Below are 21,292 nucleotides of genomic sequence, written 5' to 3'. Positions count from 1 at the left end.
GCTCAAATGACCGTCGAGAACCCGAATTTTGGCTACTTCAGATATGGACATACAAACATCAGTGTTCGTTTCGCCTATACAGGGGCAAACAAGTTGGATTGGCTTTAGACAATGGCAAGAGTCGGGATTAAGTATAAGAAAGATAAATGCAGTACTGAACTTGAACTCAACGTAAGAAATGATACAAATCTCGGAAGCGGTATCAGGTCCGAGTTTTTGGCATTTACGACTTGGTCGAAGATGGAAGGTAAGGTGTATTTGATGTCTTCGGGAAACGGAGGAAGTTGAACGGCTGGATGCGATCTGCAGAGATGAACTGAACCATTACAGTTAATTTGTAATGTAGCCATTCATCCATGTACTTTATTTGTCATGCCTTCGTTTCTTCTTCAATGACTCGAAAAGCTGGGTCAACGTAATCTAAGAGGAACCTTCCTCGCTCACCGCCACCCTGGCTGAACCATTCCTTGACTCGTTCTCCACCTCAGTCGAATACACCAACCCAGTTTCCAACTCCATCGGCAAAGCAATCTTCATTTCTTCCACCATCAACACCCTATTGTACCTTTGCTCCGCATAAAGTGGCCACGCCAGCATCGGAACCCTGGCACACACCGACTCCAGAACCAAATTCCAGCCGCAGTGAGTTACAAACCCACCAATAGAGTCGTGACTCAACACGGCTGCCTGAGGGGCCCATGATTTCAGTAAGTATCCCGTCTTTGGTCCTATCCAAGAACCCTAGAGGAAGCAACGATATGATATCGGGTCTGGGTCGACTTCTCCGTCAATGCCTAAGTTTTGGTTCTCTAATGGAGGATTCCTGACCACCCACAAGAATCTATGCCCACTTCTCTCTAATTCAACAGCTATTTCCATTAATTGTTGCATCGAAAAAAATCCAGCGCTACCAAAACAAAGAAACGCTACACTTTTACTAGGCTGCGAGTCTAACCATTTTAAGCAATCAGGGACACCATCGACACCGCCAGCAGCTGCGTTAGCTATGAAGGGCCCAAAGCAGTAAAAGGGGAGGCGTCACGGAATTTGGCACGCAGAGTCCATCAGCAATTGCCTTGATGGCCCTTGGCTCCATGTATTCAAAAGTGTTGAGAATAATCCCAGCTAAGTGAGGCAAGCAAGTGGACATAGAAGAAAATTTTATACATCTCGTTGCGTTTGAGTACCGGCAATGGCATATCCGAGGATAAAATCGGCGGCACGCCGGGGATGTCAATGAGAAGGTCACGGTAATCTTCGAAACTTTGGGTGGATTTGCTGTGGAGGGTGGGGAGATACAGTAACGAAGCAAGAGAACCTGCGGCACCAGTGTAGAAACAGTAAGCTGGGAGGTCGAGATCTGAGGCGACTTCGAATGCTCTGCGGCTGCAGTAGAAGTCGACGATGACGACATTGAGTGTGTAGCTTTCGGAGATGGTAAGGAGGAAACGGCGGAGGTTGGGGATGTTGAGACGGATGAAGTCGAAGTGAAAGGTGTCTAGGTGGGTTGTTGGTGGACGGAGATCGACAGTGGGAAGGTTGTGGAAGGTGATGGCGGAGCAGACGGCGGCGGAGAAGAGATGTTGGGAAGGAATGGCGATGGCCAGGATGTGGATATAAAGTGAGGGTTGGTGGATAAGAAGGAGATTGGCTAACTCCACCATAGAAGTATGAAGGGTAACCCAAGGTGCTGGGTAAAGCACTATGGCTTCCTTCTTCGCCATTGTCGATACTGTTATTACCCACAGACGAATGGAACTGAACAAGCAAACTATATATATATAATCAGAAATAAAGGCAAAATAAACATCATCGCACACCAAACTATCAACCAAAGAGTAGATGGTAACTACCAACAGTCGATCAATCAACTACCGTTCCACCAAATCTGCCTCAACCGACGAGCGAGGAAGAAGTTTTTAGCATTTCATGTAAATTCCAACAATCATTTTGCTTTCTTTTTTCTGATTTTCGTTGTATATTTCATTTTGATTAAAATAAAAATATCCAACTCATTACCATCCCAGAAGAAAGGGAAAAGTGATAAAGGAAGGGGGAAGCCTGCAGTCGACAACCAGTCCATGGCAGGTGCTGCCACCGACAACAATGATGATGTGAAAAGGGAGAGAGGTCTAGTTGTTTTGACTGTCAAAAATCACTGCTGCTGCCTGTTAACAAGGCTTAGAGAAATAGAGAGAGAAAAGTCACAATCTTCATTGCATAACTTGAAAGTTCGGAAGGTTTTCACCAAAATATTACACAAACCCCAAAAGAGACCTTTAAAACGAAGGGTACTAAAGCAAAAAGAAAACAATCCATCTACCTCAACTTGGGAACAAGTTTAAACAGTCAAAGCATAGATAATTTGACATAATGTAATATTGAAGATATGTATACAACACTGCAGTTGATTAAGAGAACAAAGAGCTCAGTACTCCCACTTCTTTAGCTCCATACCATCCGGAGGACTTCCTTCCACCTTCTTTACACCAACTTCTTTCCAGTTTGTCGAAAGAACAGTCCCATTTGATTCCACCTGCAAAGCACACAGCAGACAGATCGTTCAAGCCCTGTATTCCGACCATTATTTTATCCTGTAGACTAACGTTATGCATAGCCAACTCCTTCAGTAAAAAATATCTTACGAAAGATTTCTGCATGGCCCTTCTTGCATCCTCATCTGCATCTTGATAAATGTCCCGGAAAAATTTGTTCAATGCCGCATCACCATCCAACTGTTCGTCTTTCTCCTGAAAACCAGCCACAAAGGGTTGTGTGTTAATGGTAATTGTATTCCACAAAGGATAAAAAAGATGCTTGATATACCTCTTTCTTTACTTGAGCTTCAATTTTATCCCAATCCCTTTTTGGTTTGGAGGATGGATACGCTGGTCTCTGATTTGCAGTAACTATAACACAAGAATTCGATATGATCACAAGACCATAAAGGATACTCACAGTTTAATTGCTACTAATAAAGATAACATAATAGGGTGATCGACTTACCAGAAGATACATTAACCCTTTGGGGAACAGCAGCTTCCCTGCTATATTCAAGGGATGTCCAATGAATTGGTTCAGCTTTTGCTAGCCGAATTTCAATTTTAGTCGACAAAACATCATGTCTGCACCTGTCGGGTATTATCTGTTCAAATAAAGGCAATTGCCACAGAAAAATTAGCAATAGCAAAAGGCTGAACAAACAGCTTGCTTGTCACACATGCCAACCTTATGCACCATGCTAATCTTACTCTTACAAGCCAGAATCTATTAATTTCATGTATACCTTTCCAAATAAGCGAGGTAGGAAATGATAAGCATCTTTACCGGGAGCATCAATGGCTACACTTAGCTGCATGGCAACAAAGAAAGATGGCATATCTTTAGCCTATATACTAATAAATACTCAATGCTACTCATTGAGCACAGGAAAGGCAAACCCAAAGACAGGTTAATTATTTTAACTTACAATTTGTTCACCATAATCAACTTTAACACATTCACGCGGTATTCCCTTAGCAAAAATTGTGACAACCACTTCCTCTGGCTTCTGGTAAAATTCATGCCTGCACAATAATTTTGACAAAATTAACTGCAAATCACCCAATGTAAATAGCATTGATATTACAAAAGGTGCACATAGGCACAAACCTATAAGAAGGTTTGACTGGTGCTGCCACAGTCACAGGATCAGGCACACCCTTGTGGGACGAAACTTCTTTCACAGGTACAACATTTGTTGTCACCTTTTCTGATGTCTGCATTGGCAGTTCACCAGTTTCCTCTAAACAAATACACACTCATTAGTAAGATAATGCATGTTATCGGTAAACTAATAGGATGTCTTTACTTATATAGCAATTCTTTTAGACAAATTCATCGCATTAAAAAGCCGTTCTTTATGACTATATACCTGCAATGCGCTCTTCACATTCTTTAATCAACTTGGGAAATCTCGAGTCTACCGGTGCCAAAGCAGCGCCAGCATCCAATGCAGCCTTGGCAGTTTGATACTCCTCAAGCTTCATACACGCATTACTGCATACATATGTCTACATATTATAGGTTTCCGCATCACTACCTCAGAATCAATTATTAGAAATTTTTCCTGTAATAATCTTCAGGAAAACAGCTCTAGGAATTCCTTTAGTAATTATACAGTAGAAACGATGTGGAAACAGTCGATTCTACAGCAGAAAGCACCAAAGTATGCAACGGACAAGCAAAAATTATGAAATTAATGGGGGGAATAAAAGCAGGCAAGGGAAAATCAACTAACGCTTTGCGCAAGTAGGCTTTAGACATGGAAGGGTCCAACTCGATTGCTTTGTTTGCATCAGCCACAGCCTCTACGATAAAAAAAATTGCAAAGCAACAAAAAGATTAACAACTAATCTTTAAAAAGTACACATAAATTGAGACAATTTTTTTAAATAAGGTAGATACCAGGTAGATTATTGAGTTTGATGTTGGCTTGAGCGCGGTCGGCGTAGAGCTCGGCCTGTTTAGGGTTTTGTTCGATGGCTTGCGAGTACAGATCCAGGGCTAGTTCGAAGTGATCATCGATGAATGCTTCTTTGGCTTTGGTTTCCAGAGCAGACGCCATTAGAAGTTCCTTGGGAGAACAAACACAATCGAGAGGTGAATTTTGATTTTCTGAGAACTGGAGAAGAATACAATTTACCCAATAAAAACAGATTAAAAGGCTCGATTTTTATTTTTTTTAATCGACTATTCCAATTTCTAATTATAATTGAATTACACGAATTGACAGTATTGCCCTCGTGACTTTAGTTTTTTTTTTATTTAAATCAAATAGTTTTTTAAATAATGTGATGCGTTTATATATATTTATAATTTTTTAACCTATTGATAACGAGCACATATTCTATAAATATAACTATTTGATTCTAAGTCCTCAATGGATTAAAACGAACACTAAAATATTTTATAGTCTTTGATTTTCGAACATGAGATCTCTAGGAATTACAATAATTCCTTTAATCATTGAGATAATATGATTCGTACAGACATCGATTATCTTATTATTCAGGGATAAGCTTAACATGTATAAAAAAAATACTACTAACTAATGTGAGTATATTCCATACTTGCAAACACGGTAAAGTTCATTAAGCAATAAAAGGAAAAGGTGTGATTTTTGGTATCCAGTTTTAATACTTTATAATATGGTATGTACTTTTTTTGTAATTAAATATTTAATTTAGAGTTACACGGACAAAACGACCTTAATAATTAAAAGGATAATTGTTATTTTATATATATATCAGATTCGAACACTAGCTATGATAAGATATCCGAACGATCATTATCAAATTATTGATAGTCTTTAAAATAGATACTACAAGTACTTAAGCTAGTTGCTTCCGGGAACCAACATCGAAACTATTATTGTCTCATAAACAAGAAAGTTCCTGTCTGGAACAAGCAGCAAATTCGATTTTGCAACGAATTACTTTCCATGCGACTGATGTTTGTGCTTTGCAAGTAGGCCAACCTAACGAACTAACAGAAACGAAGTAACGACACCACTTGTTTGAGTCATTTTGCAATTCCACCTCTTTCAAACAAGGTATATATACATTCACTATCCTATAATAAAACTGGGTCTTCAACACCACTTGCAATTTAACAACACCCTCGTGTCTCTATTCTAAATGCTTTGGAGTGGACAAAGCACGCCGCTTCTTCGACGAAATGCCGCAAAAGAAAAAGACTCTTGGACTGGGATGCTAATATCTACGGAATGCCCGGATGAGTTAACGGCATCAAGCGTGCTGCGAGCGCGTTGAAGTTTGAGATGGGATTTGCAGTCAAGGTTCTACGATAAAGCAAGGGATTGATCAGAGCCTGGTTATGGTCAGTGGTTTAATTATTTTTACCCCAAAATTGATTCAATAGGTGAAGCTTCTAAGTTGTTTGTTGATAAGGAAAATCATGATACTGTTTCTTGGACAATGATGATCTCTTCATTTGAAACGTAGCACCTGGTTCACTCGAAGGTGGTAGTGGCTGATTTGGAGGATGATGTTTCGGCTGGAAATGCTCTTCTCAACATGTATGCCAAATGCTTCGATAAAGTCGATGATGCATCGAGAGTATTTAGAGGAATGAGCTTACCATCTCGTCGACCTCTTTGATTGCAGATTTTCCTTTGATCTACAAGACATTACGGCAAGCCTGCAAAGCACATAAAAATACACCTCTAGCTGAAGATATGGCAAAACGAGGTCTTGAACTTGACCCATCAGTTCGAGCATTCTATATACTGCTACAAACTTGTACGAGGACTCCGGTCGACGTGACCTAGTTGAGAGGACACTCAAGGTGATGAGAGAAAAACAATTGAGGGAGGAATTCTAGCCAGAGCTGGGTGGAGATTAGGAACAAAGTTAATCTCTTTGTTGCAGGGGAAAGATCAAATCCTCAGACAAATGAAATTTATGAGAAAATAGAATCGAGCGAGGCCGTGCTTAAATCATCGAACAATGTCTAGCTAAAGTATAATAAATGAAAAAGGATAAACTTATTTAGGATGGAGAAAAATAGCTGAGGGAACCCCAATCATATTAACATTATTAGCAGCTGAATGATTCCAGCTTTTGTCTTTAGGGTTTAACATCTGATTCATTAAAGAACAGGGACAATACAAGATTGAAAAGAAAAAGAAAAACATAAATAAAAGGATGATTAGAAAAATGCAATATTCGACTTTGAAAACCTAAGTGTCTCTAGCCAAAACACTTCAGCATGCTTATTCTTTTATCTGTGGCTCCCCGGATGTGATTTTAGGCTCATCCTTTTTAGAAAGGGCTTCGAGCGTCTTGTAGAACTCCTCTGGGAGTGGACCGGGACGGTGCAGTGGAACATGCTTGGGAACTGGAGCATCGTTTTCGATAACCTCACATTCATAGTCATCGGGAACACCCCAAGGATCCCACTCTGCAACCAACATGATATAGAATGGCATGTCATTTTTCGGTAAATGCGAAGCATCAGAAGTTTTCTAGCAATTTTACTTCATATAAAGACTTGCAAGTAGAAACAGAAGAAGATTTTACTGGGTTCTAGAGAACAAATTAAAGCTCATCAAACAGCTGTGAGAGTGCCAACCAACATAGTAACATTAACCAAGAAAACCCTGACACAGAGTACGCCAGGATCATTGACGTCTGCGACTAAAAATAAATACATCGATAAATCACAATTACGACTATGCTAGTTACCATAAACTACCTATATGCCAGGGACAACTAAAACTACAGGGCCTTCGAAGGTGAAAGACGAGCGATGCTAGACAAGAAGAACAACACACATTAACATCAGTCTAATGCTTGCAAGGTAAGGATTCATATTTAAGCAAAGCAAGTTTTGAAGATTGAGGTGATAGGTAAACATTCACAATTCACCTGCATACATAAAAATGATGAGCTAATTTAGATTTGTTAACCTTATAGAAAAAAGATGAATATTGGTCTCATTATCAGTGCAAGTATAATATATCCCTTTCCAAAAGCAAGCAACCATTTCGATTTTAGCCACCAACCTGTTAATTTCAGCCGATACAAAGTAGTTTTCTATAATACTTTCACCATCAAATTCATTCAAAAGCCTATGCACATTGTTCGATTATGGTTAAGTAATTCTAATACCTTCTTATTAACAAAATTTATCATTTCTCATAGGCAGTCTTAGTTGAGCAAGGCAATAACCAGCTCTAGTTTAACCAAATTTGCTTGAAGGAAGACTAAACCAATCATAAACAAAGAACGAACCCTAAAATTTAAAATAAGGAAAAGAAAGAAAGAGAAGGAATGGGCACGAACCGATCATTTTCCCGATAAGAGTGAGCTCGTCACGAGCTTCCTCGATGAGCTCCTCGACCTGGCCGCATCCGAGGCGCTTCTCGATCATTTCCCAGTCTTCTTCCTCTTGGCAGACCTTCAGACGGTGGCGCGTGAAGCTCTCCACGGCCTTACGGTAGCCCTCGTCTTCTGGTACGGCCTGGATCTCCTTAAGGGTCTTGTTGTAGAGCCCGATCAGGACTTCCCTGGCGTTGGGGACGACGTCTAATCCAACGATCCCCGTCGTCTCTTTCACCTTCGCCAACAACGGCCGCGCGATCAATCGCAGGAACATTTTTATAGCTTTTCCTTTTTTTGGTGTCTGATTCTGGCGGCGCACTGTATTACTTCTCTTCCTTCAGGTGTATTTTCCTTCTGTTGCGATGAACAAGAACCGGAGCTCGGAGAATGAGAATGTAATCGAGTTGGGTTGGATGGTAGTTGAATCGTGTGTGGCGAATTCATGGGATGAACGAATCTCGGCCGACTAATTTGTCGTGTGGATCAACGATCGGATGGTTATGGGTCCATTGTAGGCTCTAATTTGAAGAGCTTTTTGGGCCCAACAGGCCACCCGCCGAAATTATTTGCCCAAATAAGGCACTCAAAAATTATTTTGGAATCTATGGTAATTTTTTTTACGGTACAACATGAGATATAATTTTTATATTCGAGGCTTAATATTTTAATATTTTCTGAGCAACTCGTCATCTCAAGGTGAGGAGTTGTATTTTTTTTATAGATTATGTTACTTTTATTTTTTAGAAAAAAATACAATGGAACTCGTCACCTCGATGGTTAACTTTAATAGGAACGAACATAAATAATTAAGCGAATATAACTTCTTGTTCGTGTTCGTTCGTTAAAGAATGTAGTTTATTCATTAAAATAGTAAACGAACATAAACAACAACAACAATATTTTATGTAGACGAACACATATAAATGAATTAAACATAAACAAACGGATTATCGAGCGTTTACGAACATAAATGAACGAATGAGTCATTTGTTTGTGTTCGTTCATTTAATTAAACTACATCAATCATGCATACCTTTAAAAATAAATAAACAAACACGCCCACAACATTATTCCTTCAAATTCAAATCATATACATCCCTATTTGTGTGGGTTGAAGATCGAATGGTTATGGGTCCTTTGTAGGCTCTTAATTTTGAAGACTCTTTTGGGCCTAGAATAGCCCATAATGATGGAAAGGGGTAAATTAAGTGAAGTCCTCGTACTTGCACTTTTTAGGAATTAAAAAATAAAGATAAACTAATATTGCATTTTCAAAAAAAATTATATACTATTTGATCCTTTCAAAGAATAAATGTTTTTTCTTCTTTATTTCATGATCTGATGGTCTAAGTGTAAATATATTTTAGTGTAAAGTATTTAAATAATCATCGAAACTTTAGGCGCTTACATTTTAATCATCCAACTTTTGAAACTTCTAATACAATCATCGAACTTTTAGTTCGTTTTCAGTAAGGTCTCAATCGTTATCTCCGTAAGTTTATCTGACGTGACACTTAAGTCTCGTTAACCTCAACTTTTCTTTTTCTTTTTCTTCTTCTTCTCCTCTTCTCCTCTCACACAACAATATCTCAAGCCATGCCATCATTGTTCACCCCACCTCCGATCTGCGGTGGTTCACATCGCCATCACCATCGTCACTGACGTCGCCTTCCGACCACACGCCGACTCTCGATTCATACTCACCGTCCATCATTCTTCCCAAATTGCGAGAAGATCGTTTGAACACCCATCCCCGATCTTTGTCGTCAATCGCCGGTGACTATCATTATCGGTACCAGTAAGAACGCCACCCTAATTCAACCAAAACCTCACTAGCCACTCGTCGAGACTCACTTTCATTTTGCCGTGGAGAGGGCCCCGAATCTTATCGAAGAACTCCAACGCCCATTTTCTATTTTCATCGATTTTGGACGATTGAGCCGTCCGTTCACCACACCGCCACCACCATTGGGGTCCTCACACCATTCCGACCAAAACCCAAATAAATTTGAAACAAATGAATATGGTTTTGGCTAGCTGGAAATCTTTACCATGGGGAGAAACTTGTTGAAGGTACAAGAAATTTCTTGAAAGGGGGGAAAGGGATTTGGTTGCCTTTCTGGTTTCCATGAAACTGATGATGTCAAATCTGCTGATTAAGTGTTTGCTTCCATAGATGCATTGCTTGAACTGGAAAAAATGGTATCCGACAATGTTTTCTGGGTTCATCTCATATTTCGGTATCACCTACCGGTGGAATTATCGACCAAGCTTATCGTTTATCAAGCCATTCTCTTCATAGCAAAATAAACAGTGAGAGTGTAACTTGATGTCATTGAAGAAGGCGATTAACAGAGTTAAGTGTTAAACTAACTAGAGGTAACAACAAAGACCTACTAAAAATGAATTAAAAAATCAGTAATTATATTGCAAGTTTTCAAAGGTTGGATGATCAAAATACAAACACCCTAATCGTTCGAAGATTATTTGTATACTTTACCCTATATTTTAAGTACGTCGTGTAATATTAAATTTTACCTTTTACGTAAAAATCTTGAGTACCCTTTCGTTATTGATGCCCTTAGGTCACATTCGCACATTAGGTAACTTTATTAAGATAAGATTGGCCTAACAACTTGCATCGTCCGACTTTACATCATTAGATTCTTGAGCTACCTCACTATGATCATCATTCACATTCTTCTTAGAATATTTCATAATTTATTGCACTCGATATTCTCTGAAGCTTAAAGCTCAAAATAGAATTGGAATAATAAACAACTTTGTCGATGGTGAATGATATGAGATATTAGTTATGTCGGTAAACTTTGAGGTCAGCAATGTGAGTATCTAATCCCGAGTCTTGTCATGCATGTTTGGATTTCAATTCCAACTTTATTACTATATTTCAATTTCGGGTAAACTATGTATTTAGTATATAAATTTATCGGTTTTGGTAAGTTTTATTTAGTATTTAAACTTTTAATTTTTTTTAAATAATACCTAACTTTTAGTTTTTTTTCTTCATTTAGTACCACGTCCTTAAAAACTTAACGTGTTTAGTACCTAAACTATTAGTTTTGGCCCGTTTTAGTACCTATACTTTAAAAAAACCAAAATTAACGTTACATTTTTGAGCGGTGTACTAAAATAAAACAAAAACTAAACTTTAAGTATGATTTTGAAAAAAAATAAAGTTTAAATACTAAAACAAATCAAAATTGATAGTTTAGGTGATAGACATAATTTACCCTTTAATTTTTTAAATACAGGTAGATTATAAATTTCATCTTTCATTTTTTTGTACTTCTATTTTAGTCATTACAGTCTAATTTTTTTTATTTTACTCATTAAATTTTTTATTTGTTCTTATTTTAATTACTCGAGTACCAAATCATAAATAGAATGGTGACATGTTAACCACACATGCGATGTTAATTATATTTTATTGACATGAAATCCATGTGTAATTCACGTCATTTTTCATTTTCTTTCTTTTTTATCTTCTTCGTCCATATATGAAAATTTTCAAGTTTCATGCATGTGTCCCAACGACGTTGTAATTATAATTTTCAGTGTCTTATTCGATTATTCAAGATATCGATAAACTCATCTCATTATCACGTATCCTTCTATTAGTTTAGGTTTTATCGAAATCACTTTAAAATTTATAAAACTCAAGCCTCAAATAAAACTCATGAAATTCAAACCAATATAATCTATAATATTCACCATCCGATCAACGTATAATTTATTTGATATAAGTTTTATATTATTTTTAAATATTTTAATTACCAAAAGTTTAGATATAAATTTTAATCGATAATATTGACTCTATTATTTTAATGATGAAAATATATTATGATCCTCAGCCAATCTATATTATCGATTAAAATTTTGCAAATACAAATTTCAATACTCTCTATTAATCTCACTTTTTCTTTTTATCTTTCTCATCATTAAAATAATGGGTAAATTACGCGTTTAGTATATACACTATCAATTTTTATCCGTTTTAGTACTTAAATTTTTAAAAAATATATATATATTAGTTTTTGTTTCATTTTAGTATCTACCGTTAATTTTTTTTAATTTTTTAATTTTTTTTCATTTTAGTACCCTCGTTCAAAATTTAACGATAAGGTTTGAAAAAATTGAAAGTTTGTGTACTAAAAGGGACCAAAACTGATATCTTAGGTATTAAATCCATTAAGTTTCTAATGGTGAGGTATTAGAATGAAATGAAAATTAAATGTTAAGTAAGGTTTTAAAAGAAGTTGAAAGTTTAAGTACTAAAATGAATTAAAATTAATAATTTAGGTACTAAATATATAATTTACCCTAAAATAGTTCTAGAGTTAATCCATATAAAATAAGTTTGACCAACTCTTAACACTATATACTAAAAAAAATTGACCTAGGAACCCACTTACAGCCAAATTCCACCCGTGTGAACTGTCGGGAAAAGAATCTCGCCTTTTGTCCTGTGATAAAGGCCGATCCTTTTCCCACCCCGACCGAACCGGGCACGGTCTGAACTCCCAACTCCGGCTCTTATCATGTTTCAACCTTACTGGACATATTCTTGTCAGTTTGTTGGTTTATCTTTTATAATTATTGATTTCAGTGTTAATTATATAATAATTGGTTTATCTTTTATAATTTTTAATTATATATATATTTGTTAATTATATAATTAGTCAATGAGGCTGCCAGGTGCTAATTTATTTGTTGCAATTATTGATGTATCAGTTCTTTGATGATAGTCGATATGTTCAAACATTTTTATTCACATGTATATTATTAATAATGAATTCATTAATATCAAATGATGAGTAAATGATTTTTTAAAGAATGTTTAAGATTTATTGATAATATTAACATATAAAAATCTATTAATAATAATATTTAAGGGTAAAGTCTATTAATGGTTATTGAACTTGGGGCACTTTCACTTTGGTTATTAAACCTTTAAAGCTTGTATTACGATTACTAAACTTTTAATTCATTTTTGTTATTGTCGTCGACTTTCATTGTTATTGTGAAAAAGTTGATGTGGTACGTTAAAAATCCTAAGCTTCTTCTTCTGAATTTGCTAGTCATTTCTCATGCTTTCATCGGAGTTTCTGCCATGAATATGTAGTTTATCCGGTTGAAAAGATAATCAAACTACTCTTCTTGTTCTTCTATTTCGTTTCATCTGGTTCAAACTAGTCAGAAAATATTTTAATCTCATCGAATCTCAAATCGAAACAAAAATCTAAAAAAAAAATAACTCTTCGTTACCAACCGTCAAATCAATTTATAACCAAACTATGTTAAACTTCTCGCTATACCTCTTTCTATTATTGGGATTCATCGAAAATTCGTCAAGGTTGAGCATGGTAATTTTCTTTTTATCATCTTATTTATTGTTTTACTTTTTGTGTTATTGTTTATTGTATACTTATATTGACGACTGTGAATGTAGACGGTGATTGAAACATGTCGGATAATGATGACATATGTGATCCGAGTTATGATTATTAATTAATTTTTTTAAAAAAAAATACACATCATGTCAATTTTTTTAACTATAATGAAAACAAATTAAAAGTTTAATATCACAATACAAGCTTTTATAAGAATTTTTTTTTTTTTATGAAAACCATTGACGGACATTAGAATCATCATATGGTTATATGCAATACCATGACATACATAAAATTAAAACTGATATAGTGGCTTAACTAATCACAGTAAATCGTACTTTTACTATATCAAACCGAATGAATGGATTGCGAAAAAGAAGGAAGATGATTAAAGCCAAATCAAGTTAAATATCTGCTGTAGGTAATCTATATTTTATATTGATTTTTTATTAAGTTAAAATGTTTATAAAGTAAAATCTGTTTTAAATAATAATTTAATAATACCGTTTAATCATGCTACAGCTAGGGGTGATAAATAATATCCGACTCGACGACCCAAACTAAAAAATCGAGTAATTGTCTAAAAAAATACATCCGACGCGATGTTTATTGGGTATGGCTTGGGTCATAAAATTATATTTTTCCGGCTAGCTGACTACTCGAATACCCGATTACATTAATTTTTTTATATATAATGATTTTATATTCACCCAATTTAATAATTAATATAATATTTTGTTTTCTAATATAAGCAGTATTTTTTAATTAATAATTTGTTGGTGTTTGAATTTGTGACATTTAAGAACAACAACAATTCTTTTAACCACCGAAGTAAGTTGGTTCATGTTATTTTATAATTATTCTTAAACACATAAAATAAACTTTATGGTTATAGTTACAAAATATATGTTTTATTTTCCTTATTTATCTTGCTAGAGAAATTCTAAAATGAAAATCAAATCACATAAACTCTAGCCATTCTTAATCTCTCAATACAAAAATGTAGTAGTATACAAAAAAAAAAAACGATGATAATAAAAATAAAAGTCTAGCAGCCACAGCTGGAGGCGGCGCCGGTGGCAGTGGAGTTACCCTGTACTCCAAGACGAGAAGTTATCACCAAAGGTCGAGCTTCGTCCTACTCCACTACCAGCACTTCCAATGAGTTCTTCCAAACCCTCAAAGAGATCTTCTTCTTCATGCACGTTGGGGATCAAAAGATCGTCGTCATAATAATCGCTTTCACTTCCAAGAGCCATGCCAACGCTTTCGTCCTCACCGGGGGTTGTGCACGGCGGCGGCGGCGGCGTCTTCGGGCGCCGAAAGTGGGGTCGTGGGAGAGATGGGAGAGAGGCTTGTGGCCGAGCGAGGAGAGGAGCAAGAAGCGGGCATGGTTTCTGCGGGGGAATCTTTGGTGGTGGTGGCAGCGGCGTCTTGAACGGTTGAAACCTTGTTCCGAGTACTTCCGGCGAGAGAGTTCCGGTGAGTCGGCTTGGGGTGCGTGTGTTCGCCGGTGTAGGTGACGATAAAGACGTTGGGATCCGTATTGCTACGCTCCAATTGTTTCCTCGCCGAACAGCCTTTCGAGCTACTGCACCTGTAGTAGTTCCTGAAAGAACCAAAATTCATCTTTAATTACACATTCTCTAGTATCATCGAATAAAGAAGAAAAGTAAAAATCAGAAGAATTTATCACTAAATCAGAAGAAAAGTAAAATTCATCTTTAATTGAAACCTTTATCGATGTCACTTTACCTTGGATATGGAGAGCCTTTGATGGGTTTCTGCCCGTATTTACGCCATGCCCAAGGATCCGATAACAAATTATCTCCAGTTACATGGCACACGGTTCTCTTCAGCTGATTCTTCCTGCAAAAACGGTGGATTTTCAGCTGGGAAAATACTGGAACAGCATGAATATTTCGAGAAAACGGTGTCCTTTACCTCTTTCTTGATCTTGGAGTCTGAGCCTGTGGTTGAACTCGTTGTTGAAGCTGCTGCGATGGTGGTTGCTGCTGATTCCCGAAGCCGCCGAAAGAGAACATAGGAGTGGAGGTTGGAGTCAACGGGGAGCCTACCCCGACGGCGGTGGTTTTCGGCGGTTCTTGCTGGTTTTTTTGCGGCCTTTGGTGGTGATGCTGATGATGAAGTTGGCCACTAGATCCTCCGTGGACAGAACTCGAAGAACGTGGATCCATGCCTTGATTAGTGGTGGGGTAGACTCTCTGCAAAATGGGCTTGTAAGAATCATGCAGGGAACCGCTTTTAAATGTAAACAGGTCGTCTTCTTCCTCGAACTTCAACGACGCTAAGCAAGCCAAAGGATCTTCCCTCGAACCACCGCAATTCTGATTGTTGTTGTTGTTGTTTCCGCCGCCGCTTCTTTCCAGGGCGGCGTCTCTACTGGTATCGGCAGCCGCCTTCGTACAACTCCTCACGACGGCGTAAAGATCCCAATCCTCGGCCATCTTTTTTGAATGAAATTTCGAACACCGAAATCTCAGCTGCGTTTTTCTTATAGCAAATTTGGAAGAAAAGTAAGGGAAATCAGGCAGAATGGACAGCGTTGACTTTCGTTTTTTTAGTGTGAAACAAAGAGATGAAGCGGCGGTGCACTGACTTGGTAATTGTTAATTATTTATACAGAAAAAAGTTAAATAGAAATGTCAAATGTGGATTCCATTCATTTCATGAAAAGGAAAGAACCAATTTGGACTAATTCTGATTTTTATCCTTCTACTTTATATAAAATGGGAAGTTTAATCCCTCTCCTTTTATTTATCATAATTCGATTCTTTGATCTTGAACTACTGATTTTCATTGATTCTTTACTTGTAAATTGTTGCATTACTGAATAATTGCTACCTATATAGGTTGACTTTATAATTTTCAGTATATAAGGACTAAATTTTAACAAATTAGAATAAATGGACTAAATTCTACAGAAAAAATAGTTCATTTTTTGTTTACGAGTTTTAGTTTCTCCACTTTAGCTTTCTCTTTGACTTCGCTAAAATGTCAAAGGGAGGGAGGCAAGGCAATTGGGCAAACTGTAAGGACGATGCTTCCAAATTTTATTCTTGCACGCTCTCTTCGAGTGCGTGTACTTCAACTCTAATACACGCTTGGGAGGATTGTCAATTTGCACGTTTTGCAACTACTCTACATTCTATTTTGGAAGGTGATAAATGATAATCACGAATGGAGTAAAAATCAAATATTGAGTGGACTAATTTATTTAAATTTAAAATTTAGAGGGACTTAAAATAATTAAAACCAATTGTTTTTGGCATGACACCTTTCACAACTCAATTAGCTTAATCCATGTTTTCCCTAAGAGTGTGTTTGGTTCACGGAATGTAAGATTACCAGTGGGAATGCAAGATTACCAGGGAATAAGATTACTGAGAATATTGTATTTTGTGTTTGGTTGGCTTAGCAGGAATGTAAGATTACCGTGTTTGGTTAAAGGAATAAAAGATCATTGGAATGTATATTTGACCAAATTATCCTTATTATATATTTGTTTTTTTAATAAGTTGGAAAATATTTATATATTCTCTTTAAAAAATTTAAATTCATAAAATTTATATAATTTTTTTTTACAAAATTGAAAATATAAAAAGGTTTAATGAAAGGGTGAAATTTTATTTTAACCCCTGAACTTCGTATAAAATTTTAATTATAGAATTTTTTTATAAATCTAAAATAGTTTAAGAATAAATTTGTAATTTAACCTTCGAAAATTTTTTATTATTCAATGACAGAAGAAGGATATTTTTGAAAGAAAAAAAAATTAAGGGAATTTTAGTCCAAAACGTCGATAATCCAATAATACCTAAGGAAAGGGAGGTAATGACATTCCCAGTAATATATCCAAAAAATTCACTATTGATAATCTTACATTACCGGAAATGGGATTCCAGGCTAATCAAACGGGGGAATGTGGATTCCATTCTCATGAGAATCCCACATTCCTCCATCTAAACACTCCCTAAGAGACACCTCAAATTGCTGCTTCAATTGAGGTTGCAAATGTTTATGTAATGATTTTTTTTAAAATAAACTGAAAATCATGTTAATGCAATAAAACAATATATAATTTGATTTTCCAAAATGGTTAAAACAATTTGGTAAATATTGAAATTATCTAATTAATATCACAAATTAAGGAAATTTAGACGCATAATGGTAGGTGCTTCCCCCCTTGTTGTTGTGCATTTAGATTCGATCCATTTTAGCAACCCAAATACACTAAAGTTGTAGGAAACATTTTCAATGTGTTTGTTTCTATAATTCTTAGCTTAAAATAGGGTAGCCTATTGCCTAGTGGTATATAGAGCATGTGTGCAACTCATTCAAGGGCCATGATTCATCCATTTTTGTCCATCAAGTATCTTTTGTTTGTAGTGTTTCTTAATAGTTCGGAGTAATTATAAAATTATATATATATATATATATATATATATATATATATAAACACATATTGTAGATGTAATTGTTCTAATTTGAAATCTTAAAAAAGAAAGTGACACTTTCTTTATCACCAAGACCACTTAATAGGTTAACTCATTGTGTAAATTAAATAATAAAGATAAAACACATAAGAAAAGTAAAAAAAATTAAATAAATTGTATGTTAATTAGATGTTGGTTCAAGTCTCATGTTTATTTTTCTTTGGTTTATTATTTTTATAGAGTAATAATATGATTCATTTCGAATTAAGATTATTTGAAAATAATACTTGTGTTGTTATTAAGAAAGAAAAACGGTTTTAAAAATAAAAATATAATGATGAAATATTAAATTAAGAATAAAAATAAAAAGTACAATATGATTTAAGAAAAATAATCACTTATTTAATTGGTTAAAGCACGAGGATAATAACACATTAGATTGATCTCTGGACACTCCTAGCAGCTTAGAATAATCAAGTAACTCACATCTAACTCATCTATACCATATATAGCTCATTTAGGTGATATTTGGTAAGTTTCATAAGCTTGAAGAATGATCATGGTAGATTGTTGGGTGTTTTCAATATGTTTACAGACTCTTTATGACCCCTAATATCAAATAAAACAGTTAAACATCATTTGAGGACCTCCCTAGGGCTTTTGGGGTTGAAAGATAGGATCTTTTGTGCCTAAACATGGTACCCCGTAGCGATGGTATTGATATTGTAAGAACGGTATAAATATTGTTTTTCAATCAAGTAAAAATTAGACAATTTTAAAAGGGCAGTATTCGATGATCATTCATAGAGTATCAACACCTGGGTAGGAGTATCGATACTCCGCATAGGGGTATCGATATCGTATATTTTTCAAAACATCGAACCTAATTTTGGTATCGATACTCAGTCAAGTATCGATACCCCAGTACTAGAGTATAATATTACCTTATCCAAACAACCTATATTAGTCAGGGGGTATCGATACCAACAGGTGGGTATCGATACCAAAAGGTTAATAATGATACTGAAGGTTCTGTATCGGTACCCACAAACAATTTTGGATAAATAATCTGAACTTAAAGGGATCAAACTAAAGGTACGCCATATACTCAGAATAAAAATAAATAAGACTTCAAGTGAGAACAATAATTAAAATCATAACAGTAGAAATAGTAACAGAGATAATTACATAAAACTAGCCTTGCTTGACACTCGAGAAATAGTCAGGACACTGAGTTCTTCTTTAGTATAATACGACAGTCAGTGGCTATCCAAGTCAGTGCCAAGGCACTTCAATAGCCGACTGGGCATAGATGCCCCAAGACTTGACAGAGTAAGTTAGCGGATGTATGTTTCCAATGTAGCTCCGGACCTCACCCTAGATACCCAAGGGTATCTCAGAAAGTCTAGAGGGGTGTGTGAGCTCCGAGATGCAGAACTCTCAGTTGCACCATGATGTCTATTCAGCAGTTAAAATCAATAGCTTTGGATGTTCAGACATGTTCTACTAGATAATTCATTTAGTGAATGCATGTAGTATAGTGCAGTTATTAATGAGGCACTGAGCTCGTAAGCTCAACGTTCGGAATGTGTTTTCGTGCGTATGTTCTTAGGAGTAGTTTGTGGGGAGTTATCGTCACTAGACATTCCAGTGCAGCAGTTCAGACCAACAGAGACCATCAGACTACTACGTCTTGGGTCTACCGGTGATAATGGGATGAAACAAGAAAACAACGTTTATCCATTTTAAAGATAGATTCTAGTCTCGTATCCACACTCGTACCCTTTTTCAGGTTGGAAAGAGGTATAGAAAAAGCCAGTTCTCCAAGCTTTGTCACTTTATGCATCGCCTAAAAGTTTATGCTCAAAATTGAATGGAATTACGACTCACTTCTGGTGGTAAAAATCGGAGTCCATTAGGGTTTCCATTGGTGTTATTGGGAGACTCTTTATCAGCTTAAGGAGAATGGATGACTTGGCTTTCGTGACATGAATGAATTTAATATTTCCCTTTTTGGCGAAGCAAAGATGGAGACTAATGACTAATACTTCCTCCTTGGTTGGTAGGGTGCTTCGTGCGAAATACTATGTTAATGAGGATTTTTTTGAATTCTCATTCGGGTTCTACGATGTCATATAAATGACGAAGTATATAGAGTGCAAAAGTTATTCTTCAAATTGGCTTGAGATGGAAGGTAGTAGCTGTGAATTCTATCTCGGTTTGGAATGGTCATTAGTTACCGTTACAGGTTCCACGCTGCATTGAGTCTGTGAGGGTGGACACTTTTGAGTTGGTCTCGGACCTAATTGATCTTGAACGGATGATCATTGCAAATTTATTGGATACTATAAAATTGTCGAACTACTGATTTTCATTGATTCTTTAGTTGTAAATTGTTGCATTATTGATTGATTGTTACCTATTTAGGTTGACTTTACAATTTTCAGTATATGAGGACTAAATTTTAACAAATTAGAATAAATGGACTAAATTCTAAAAACATAGCTCATTTTTTTTCTTTATGAGTTTTAGGTTTTCTCTTTGACTTCCTTAAAATGCAAAGGGAGGGAGGCTGCGCAATTGGGCAAATTGCAAGGACGATGCTTCCAAATTTTTATTCATACACGCTCTCTTCGAGTGCGTGTACTTCAACTCTAACACACGCTTGGGAAGATCGAGTGGAGTAATTTATTTAAATTTAAAATAATAAATATTACTGTGGTAATATATTTAAGGGTAAATAACATCAATCATCACTAAACTTTACTCTTTTTTCGATTTTATTCAATGTTCTTTAAATCTATTTAATTTTCTTATTGAATTTAATACAATTAACATTTTTGGTCACTCATTCGTTAAATATTTAATGGTGTTAAAACGACACCATTTTAGAAAAACAAAATTTTCACCAAAACAACATTATTTTGCATCTATATAACAACTCATTTATAACGTCATTTAGTGAGAAAACAGCTGAGTGACAAAAAATGTAATTATGTTAAATTCATTGAGGAAATTGAACGGATTTAAAGTACAATGAGTGAAATAAACTAGAGAATAAAATTCAGTAATGATTGATATAATTTACCTTATATTTAAATCTAATTATTTATTATATTTAAATTTAAATTTACCCTCAAATTGTTGCTTCAATTGAGGTTGCAAATAACTGTGTCGGCTTTTTTTTATTATAAAAAACATTACATAAACGGAAACTCAAGTTAATGCAATAAAACAACATATAATTTGATTTTCCAAAATGGTTAAAACAATTTGGTAAAATATTGAAATTATGTAATTAATATCACAATTAAGGAAATTTAGACGCATAATGGTAAGTGCTTCCCCCCTTGTTGTTGTGCATTTAGATTCGATCCATTTTAGCAACCCAAATACATTGGAGTTGTAGGAAATATTTCAATGTGTTTGTTTATATAATTCTTTAGCTTAAAATAGGGTAGCCTATTGCCTAGTGTTATATAGAACATGTGTGCAATTCTATCAAGGGCCATAATTCATGCATTTTTGTCCGTCTCGT

At 35.6% G+C, this 21,292-nt stretch overlaps 2 protein-coding genes and 2 pseudogenes across 2 annotated transcripts; all 4 read right to left on the bottom strand.

Moving 5' to 3' along the window:
• Positions 1–160: 160 nt before the first annotated feature.
• On the bottom strand, positions 161–1,750 carry LOC120184040 (annotated as a pseudogene).
• Positions 1,751–2,190: 440 nt separating this feature from the next.
• On the bottom strand, positions 2,191–4,699 carry LOC120184041 (protein SGT1 homolog). Its single transcript, XM_039188612.1, has 10 exons — positions 4,447–4,699; positions 4,280–4,349; positions 3,914–4,038; positions 3,652–3,784; positions 3,470–3,566; positions 3,287–3,352; positions 3,007–3,145; positions 2,827–2,909; positions 2,646–2,750; positions 2,191–2,536 (listed from the first exon to the last, which is right to left on the bottom strand). Exons 1-10 carry the CDS (start codon positions 4,604–4,606, stop codon positions 2,429–2,431), a joined length of 1,086 nt encoding a protein of 361 aa, XP_039044543.1. The 5' UTR covers positions 4,607–4,699; the 3' UTR covers positions 2,191–2,428.
• Positions 4,700–6,550: 1,851 nt separating this feature from the next.
• Positions 6,551–8,279, bottom strand: LOC120184050 (probable NADH dehydrogenase [ubiquinone] 1 alpha subcomplex subunit 5, mitochondrial). Its single transcript, XM_039188620.1, has 2 exons — positions 7,848–8,279; positions 6,551–6,963 (listed from the first exon to the last, which is right to left on the bottom strand). The coding sequence occupies exons 1-2, from the start codon at positions 8,158–8,160 to the stop codon at positions 6,776–6,778; spliced, it is 501 nt and encodes a 166-aa protein (XP_039044551.1). The 5' UTR covers positions 8,161–8,279; the 3' UTR covers positions 6,551–6,775.
• A 5,944-nt stretch (positions 8,280–14,223) lies between these two features.
• LOC120184069 lies at positions 14,224–15,888 on the bottom strand (annotated as a pseudogene).
• Between the last annotated feature and the right edge of the window lie 5,404 nt (positions 15,889–21,292).

The sequence above is a fragment of the Hibiscus syriacus genome, unplaced genomic scaffold (assembly GCF_006381635.1).
Source record: "Hibiscus syriacus cultivar Baekdansim isolate YM2019G1 unplaced genomic scaffold, ASM638163v2 tig00112857_pilon, whole genome shotgun sequence".
NCBI classification, from domain to species: Eukaryota; Viridiplantae; Streptophyta; class Magnoliopsida; order Malvales; family Malvaceae; genus Hibiscus; species Hibiscus syriacus.
The sequence above is the reverse complement of the archived record's forward strand: the minus strand, read 5'-3'. Positions and strand labels throughout refer to the sequence as shown.

What these genes read in the sequence shown, in the direction of transcription:
- LOC120184041 (XM_039188612.1), bottom strand. Translation starts at nt 4,606, where the DNA reads ATGGCGTCTGCTCTGGAAACCAAAGCCAAAGAAGCATTCATCGATGAT. An exon ending in CAAACTCAATAATCTACCTG is followed by an intron (nt 4,350 to 4,446) that starts GTATCTACCTTA and finishes TTTTTATCGTAG; the next exon opens with AGGCTGTGGCTGATGCAAAC. An exon ending in AAAGCCTACTTGCGCAAAGC is followed by an intron (nt 4,039 to 4,279) that starts GTTAGTTGATTT and finishes ATATGTATGCAG; the next exon opens with TAATGCGTGTATGAAGCTTG.
- LOC120184050 (XM_039188620.1), bottom strand. Translation starts at nt 8,160, where the DNA reads ATGTTCCTGCGATTGATCGCGCGGCCGTTGTTGGCGAAGGTGAAAGAG. An exon ending in TCTTATCGGGAAAATGATCG is followed by an intron (nt 6,964 to 7,847) that starts GTTCGTGCCCAT and finishes TGTTGGTTGCAG; the next exon opens with AGTGGGATCCTTGGGGTGTT.